The sequence below is a fragment of the Belonocnema kinseyi genome, chromosome 9 (assembly GCF_010883055.1).
Source record: "Belonocnema kinseyi isolate 2016_QV_RU_SX_M_011 chromosome 9, B_treatae_v1, whole genome shotgun sequence".
NCBI lineage: Eukaryota > Metazoa > Arthropoda > Insecta > Hymenoptera > Cynipidae > Belonocnema > Belonocnema kinseyi.
This window is the reverse complement of record NC_046665.1, coordinates 85,139,905-85,147,417: the sequence shown is the minus strand read 5'-3', so window position 1 is coordinate 85,147,417 and position 7,513 is coordinate 85,139,905. Positions and strand designations below refer to the sequence as shown.

Sequence of the window (7,513 nt, the reverse complement as noted above, 5' to 3'; positions counted from 1 at the left end):
AGTGGCATCTACAACCAAACAGAATGACTTTCAAGGAAAAGAGGCGAATTTTTATGAGAAAAGATTAACTTTTAAATAAATATTTCAATTTTGAAGCAAAAAATATGAATTTTTTAAAAAGCTAATAAATCATCAACAAAAAAGTTACTTGAAATTCAAAAGGATGCATTTTCAAGACAAAAAGTCCAATTTTTTCAGGAGACAGTTGAAATTTATACATATAAAGTTGATTTTTCAACAAAAAATTATTTTAAATCAACAAAGATGAATTTTTAACCAATAGGGATTACTTTTCCACCAATAAGATGAATTTTCTATCCAAACATATGAATGTTTAACAAAATAGAATTTTCTATCGAAAAAGATGAATTTAACAGAACAGTTGAATTTTCAATAATATTCATTAATTTTTGTCCAAATAATTAAATTATATTTTCAAACAAAAATGGAATAATTAACTTTTTAAATAAAAAAAGTAATTTTCATCAAAAAAATAAATTTTCAACAAAATAGTTGAATTTTCAAACAAAAAGATGAATCTTACAAAAAAAGGATTTTTCGCAACGAATAGTTCAACTTTGAAACAAGTATTAGTTGAATTTTTAACAAAGAATATAATATAAATTTTCCACTAACAAAATCAATGTTATGTCAAAAAGACGAATTTTCAACGAAATACAAGAATTTTCAAGCCGAAAAAAGTAATTTTCTGCAAAAAAAGTTCAATTTTCTGCCAATATAGTTAAATTTTTAACTAGATTAACTTTCTACCAAAAAGATAAAATTTGAATTAACTTTAAAAAAATTTAATCAAACAGTTTTATTTTTACCAAATTGTTGAATTTTCAAAACCAAAATTACAAATTTTTAAGAAAAGAATTGAGTTTCTAAAGTAAAAAGTCGAATTATTGTAAAAAGACTTAACTTCTAAACTCGAAAAAATTAATCTTCAATAATTAAAGTAAGAGAGATTGTTCAGTCAAGAAAGTAAAAAATTAATCCAAATTGTTGAATAGTAACGCCCAAAAAGATGAATTTTCTACAAAAAAGTCATTTTATACCAAAAGAAATTTTCCACGAAAATATGAATTTTTAAACAAAAAATTTCATTTCAGCCAAAAAAAAATTTAATGAACATTATAATAGCTGATATTCCAACTAAAAAATATATTATCTTTAAATTAAAAGCAATTGAATTCAACAAAAAAAGCCGGATTTTCAGCAAATAAGTTCAATTTTTAACCAAAACGGTGAATCTACAGACAACAAAAAGATATTTATAATAAATTAGCTCAACTTTCAACCAAGTAGTGCACTTTTAACAAAAACAAGACTTTTGAACAAAATAGTTAGATTTCAAAAAAATAATTAAATTTTCAAAATTAAATATCAAATTTTCAACAAAATAGTTCAATTGTTAATCAAACAGGTGATTTTTTAACCTACAAAAACGAATGTTCAACAAAAAACATAAACTTTTAACTAAAAAGGATCAATTTTAAAATAAAAAATAATCATTTTGGACTGAATAAAAAACAATTTTCAAACAAAGAAATGAATTTTGAGTCAAAAAGATTAATTATCTACTAGAAAAGATAAACCTTCAAAAAAATAGTTAAATCCTCAACAAAGTAAGATTATTTTTCACCCAAATAGTTGCATTTTTGAAGAAAAAAATTTAATTTTTACCAAGAAATGAATATTAAAACAAAGCAAAAGAATTTTCAAGAAAAGATTAGAATTTTTAATCAAGAAAAATTTTTCAGTTCCAGAAAAAAAAATTCAACCACACTGTTCATTTTTTAAGCGAAAAAGATTAATTTTTTCTAAAAAAAAACATTAGTATTGTCCACCCAAAAATATTAATTTTCAACGAAATCGTTTATTTTCTATTCTAAAATACGAATTTGAACCCAAAAATGGAATAGTTCCATTTTTAATGGAAAAAAAATCAATTTCAACGAAAAATAATAATGAAAAAAAAACAGTTAAATTTATAACCAAAGACAAAAAAGTTCAACTAAAATGATGAATCTACAATTGAACAAATTAATTATTAACATAAAATTAGAATTTTTAACGAAAAAGGGCTAAATGTATTTAGAAAAGACGAATTTTCAACAAGAATGGTATTTTTTACCAAAAGAAATCAATCTTCAAACCGAAAAAAAGTATTTTCAACAAAAAAGTATAATTTAAACCCAAGAAAGATGTGTATTTAACAAACTAGTTGATTTAAACAAAATAATTCAATTTTGAACGAAAGTAGATGAATTCTGAACCCAAAATATAATAGTAGACTTTTTAATGAAAAAAAGAAAAATAATTTTCAAACAAAAAAGAAGACTAATCGACCACAAGACGAATATTCATTCTAAAAGGACGAATAAAAAAAAAATGTTGCACAAAAAACAGTTAAATTTTCGACCAAGAAATACAACATTTAAATAAAATGGTCGAATTTTCATAAAATAATGAAATGTTTAACCAAAAGAGATGAATGCCGGACCCAAAACATAAGAGAGTGGAAATTTCATTTAAAAATAATTAATTTTCCACCAAAAAAGATGTCTAATCCACCAAAAGATGAATTTTCAATCAAAAATTACATTTTAACCATAAGAGATGGATTCTCAGCCAAAAATATAATACTAGACTTTTAAATTAAAAAGAAACAATTTGTAACTAAAAAAGATTACTCATCCACCAAAAGATGAATTTTCAAACTAAAAGGAAGGTTTTATTTTAAAAAGTTACATGTTCAACAAATCCGTGGAATTTTCGATCAGTAAAGATGACCTTTTCAACAAAATAGTTCAATTTTTATTTAAAAAAATTAAATTTTAAACATAAGAGATGAATTCTCGACCAAAAATATAATACAAGACTTTTGAATTTAAAAAAATTAATTTTTAACTAAAAAAGATGAGTAATGCAGCAAAAGATAAATTTTTAATCCAAAAGGACGAATCTTTCAGAAAAAAGATTATATGTTGCACAAAACATTTCAATTTTTTATCAAAAAATGTAACATTTTAACAAAATGGTTGAAGTTTCAACAAAAATATTAAATTTTTTTACCAAAAGAGATGAATTCCGAACTCAAAACAGAATAGTAAACTTCTCAATTAAAAAGAGTTAATTTTGCAACAAGAAAGATAAAACATAATTTAAAAAAGAATCTGAATGGACGAATTTTCTATATAAAAAAGTCCAATTTTCAACACATCAATTGAATTTTCGACCAAGCCAGATGAATTTTCAACCAAATAATTAACTTTTTAACCAAGAGCGATGAATTCCGAACCAAAGATATAATAGTAGACTTTTAAGTTAAGTTAAAAGTAAATAATTTTTAACGAAAAAAATTACTAATTCACCATATGACGGATTTTTAATCTAAACGGACAAATTTTTTATTTAAAAAAAGTCAAATTTTCAACAAACCCATGGAATTTTCGACCAATAAAGTTGATTTTTTAACAAAATAATTAGATTTTTTACCAAAAGATATGAATTTCGAACCCAAAATATAATAGTGGACTTTTCAATTAAAAATAATTAATTTTTAATTAAAAAAGATTACTAATCCATGAAAAGATGAATCATCAATCTAAAAGGACGACTTTTCTATAAAAAAAGTCAAATTCTCAAAAAATCATTTGAATTTTCTACCAAGAAAGATGTCTTTTTAAGAAAATAGTTAAATTTTCATAAGAACAATTAATTTTAAACAAAAGAGATAGATTTTTAGCCAAAAATATAATAATCAGTGGAATTTACGACCAAGAAAGATGAATTTTCAATAAAATAGTAGTTGAATTTTCAACAAAATAATTAAATTCTTAACCAAAAGAGATAAATTCCGAACCCAATATATAACAGTAGACTTTTAAATTGAGAAGAACTAATTTTTAACAAACAAAAAAATTCGCCATAAGATGAATTTTTAATCTTAAAGATTAAATTTTTATAAGTAATTCAAATGTTCAACAAATGAGTTTAATTTTCAACAAAATAATTAAATTTTTATCCAAAAGTGATGAATTTCGAAACAAAAATATAACACTAGACTTTTTAACAACAAAAATTAACTTTCAACCAAAAATAGTTATATTTCATGGGTTACACCCATGCCTACACAATTTTTTTCTACACAAAATATATTGTACACAAGTATACTGATCATATTTTTCCTGAACGAAACTTCTTCCACACAAAATGTTTCCTACACAGAACTTAATACCGTTATATTTGTCCTACACAAAATTTTTTCCTACACTGAATATTTCCTACACAGAGTTTAATATTGTTTAATAGTTGAATTTTTTGTCCTTCACAAAATGTTTTCTACACAAAACATTTCCTACACAGAATATAATACTGTTATATTTTTCCTGCACAAAACTTTTTCTACGCAAAATGTTTCCTACGCAGAATTTAATACCGTTATATTTGTCCCACACCAAATTTTTTTCTACACTGCATATTTCCTGCACAGAATTTAATATTGTTTAATAGTTGTATTTTTTGTCCTTCACAAAATATTTTATACACAAAACATTTCCTACACAGAATATAATACTGTTATATTTTTCCTACACAAAACTTTTTCTACGCAAAATGTTTTCTACACAGAATTTAATACTGTTATATTTTTCCTGCACAGAATTTAATATTGTTTAATAATTTTATTCTTTTTATACAACAAAATATTTTCTGCATAACATATTTAAAACAGTACATAAAATATTCTTTACAAAAAGTAGATCCTACAAATGATGAAATGATTACAGTTTTAATTGAAATCTTGTTGCTGCTATATAGCAAATATTCTTCGAAATATTCTGAGAGAAGATACATAGGCATATTCTCCACACAAGCATCAAATGTAAAACTTTTCTTACACAAAACTTATTTTAAATTGTGTAGAAAAAGTTTTACACTTAGTGCTTGTGCGTAGAATATACCTGTTTATCTTCCCTCATAATATTTTCAATGTAGACACAACAAGATTTAAATTTAAACTATAATCATTTCATCTTGTGCAGGATCTACTTTTTGTAAAAAGTATTTTATGCACTGCTTTAAATATGTTATGTAAAATATATGATGTACAGGAAACATATTGGACATTATATTTTTGTGTACAATGTTTAGAGACTATCTTGATAATAAAATATTACTATTTAATTATGTGTAGAATGCACATATTCTGTGTAGAAGATATTATATTTTGTGTAGGTAAAAATAAAAGTATTAAACAATATTCAATTATGTGCAGGAAATCTTCTGCGTAGAAAAATTTTCTGTAGGATAAATATAATAGTATTCAATTCTGTGTAGGAGACACTTTATGTAGAAAAAGTTTTGCGTAGGGAAAATATAACAGTATTAAATTCTTTGTAGGTAATATTTCGTGTAGAAAATATTTTCTGTAGAAAAAAAAATAGAACTATCAAACAATATTAAATTCTGTGTAGGAAATCTTCTGTGTAGAAAAACGTTTTTGTAGGAAAAATATAACAGTATTAAATTCTGTGTAGGAAACACTTCGTGTAGAAAAAGTTTTGTGTAAGAAAAATATGATCAGTATAGATGTGTACACTATATTTTGTGTAAAATAAAATTCTTTAGGAACAGCGTTTTTTTATATTTTATAATTGGAATCTATTAATTCATTTCGAATTTAAGCGAAAAACGAGAAAAAGTGCAAACTTCTTGAAAACAGGAAAAAAAAAGATCAATTATTTTAAAAAAGGGGGAAAAGGAGTTATAAGGGAAAGAGTATGAGGTCTGCATAAATCATAAAAACCATATTAAATTTAAAAACATACCAACAACGCCCGTAGATCCTCTTTTCGCTGACTTGAATCTACTGTTGTTCATCTCTTCAAACGTATACATTGTCAGATGCTTTGGAATACTCATAGATGGTTCCTTCTCAATCGTGACAGTGAAATCTGATCCTTGTTTGTAATAACTATAATGCTCCGACTCAAGAATGAAATCTTCCAAACCCTTAAGTTTGGTTGCAGGAATATATTCTTGCAATGCGGAGAGAGTTAATCCACTTGATGGAGTTATAATTCGACTAGAATCCAACTCAATTTCAACTTCTGATTCAATTGATTTCAATGTCACAGGTTGGAGCGGTTCAGTCACTTTTAAATCGAACCCTTCATTTTCATCAAGCTCATTTAAAGATTTTGCCTTTAATTCTTCAACTTCTCTCAGAGATGTTGCTTCCACATTGGAGTCAGCTGGATAAATTGATTCCAATTCTGACAACTGTTTTTTAGACAGAAATGAACTCATCTCTCGATCAATTTGCTTTTTTCCGGGTGCTCGCTTTTTGCCATTTTGTTCATCCAGAAATTCCTCTTCTTCTAAGAGTTCCTTCTGAACCTTATAAATCGATCTAAGGTCGATTGCTCCTAGGGACTGATCGAAACATTCTTTATGTTCCAGGTGGGCGCAATACTTAATTTTCAAAAATCCCGGATTTTTTCCTAATTTTCTAGTTTCTCTGACCATTAACATTTAGCGAACGAAATTCTAATCTTTTAACATTTTTAATATAGAATCTTTCATCAATAGAACAAGACAATTTTTAATTTAAATTAATAAAATATTAATATTCCCTGACAATTTCAGGTTTTTTACAGATATAATTTTTTGTAGTAAAGAGACATTAAAATATTTCGAAATTGTTTAAACAATTAAATCGGAAATAAATAATTAAATAATACTACAAAAATAATTAATCATTTATTGGATTTGGCGCTAAAGTTCATGAATTTGATTAATAAATAATTATTCAAATGTGTATATTATTAAATTCAATTAGAAAAGGTTCCAAATGGGAGTTTGAAGAAACTTTTCAAGTAAAAATATTGTGTGTTTCAACAGGAGAGATAATTTTTTAACCAAATAGTTGAATTATCGTATAAAAAGATTATTTTTCTACCAAAAAAGACGATTTTTGCACAGAATATATGAATTCTCAAGATAATAGTTAAATTTTCAACTAAAAAGATCAATTTTCAACCAAATAGTTCTAGTTTCAACTAGAAAAGGTTTTAGTAAATATCAGATTTCATGTAAAGTCACGGGATTTTATAATATTTTAATTTATTTCAAATAATATATTCACAAAAATTGATATATTTCGTACGATTTAAAAGATTTTGAAATATTTCAAGGTATTTCCAGAGATTTTAAATGATTTAAAAAATTGTAGGGTCCTTTGAGAAAATTTAAAAATATTTTCAAGAGCTTTCAAGAATTTTAAGGGGCTTTAAAAGATTTTAAAGGGTTTTAAATATCTTAGGGTTGGTTTAAAAATATATTTAAATTTCAAAGAATTTTTAATTGATTTCAATCATTTGTAAGGATTTCAAAGTATTTGAATTATTTTAGGGTATTTTAAAAGATTCGAATGAATTTTAAGATGATTGTAGTAATTTAAATGGGTTTCAAATGATTAAAAAAATTTTAGAGTATGCTTAAA

The 7,513-nt window shown here is 24.4% G+C and overlaps 1 protein-coding gene across 1 annotated transcript in view; it reads right to left on the bottom strand.

The window, feature by feature from the left end:
- LOC117180125 (5-methylcytosine rRNA methyltransferase NSUN4) overlaps positions 1-7,513 on the bottom strand; it is a 34,258-nt gene that overhangs the window by 15,109 nt on the left and 11,636 nt on the right. The window contains exon 3 of the mRNA XM_033372469.1: positions 5,838-6,444. Coding sequence (XP_033228360.1) covers positions 5,838-6,444 — 607 coding nt within the window. The remainder of the gene's footprint in view (positions 1-5,837; positions 6,445-7,513) is intronic.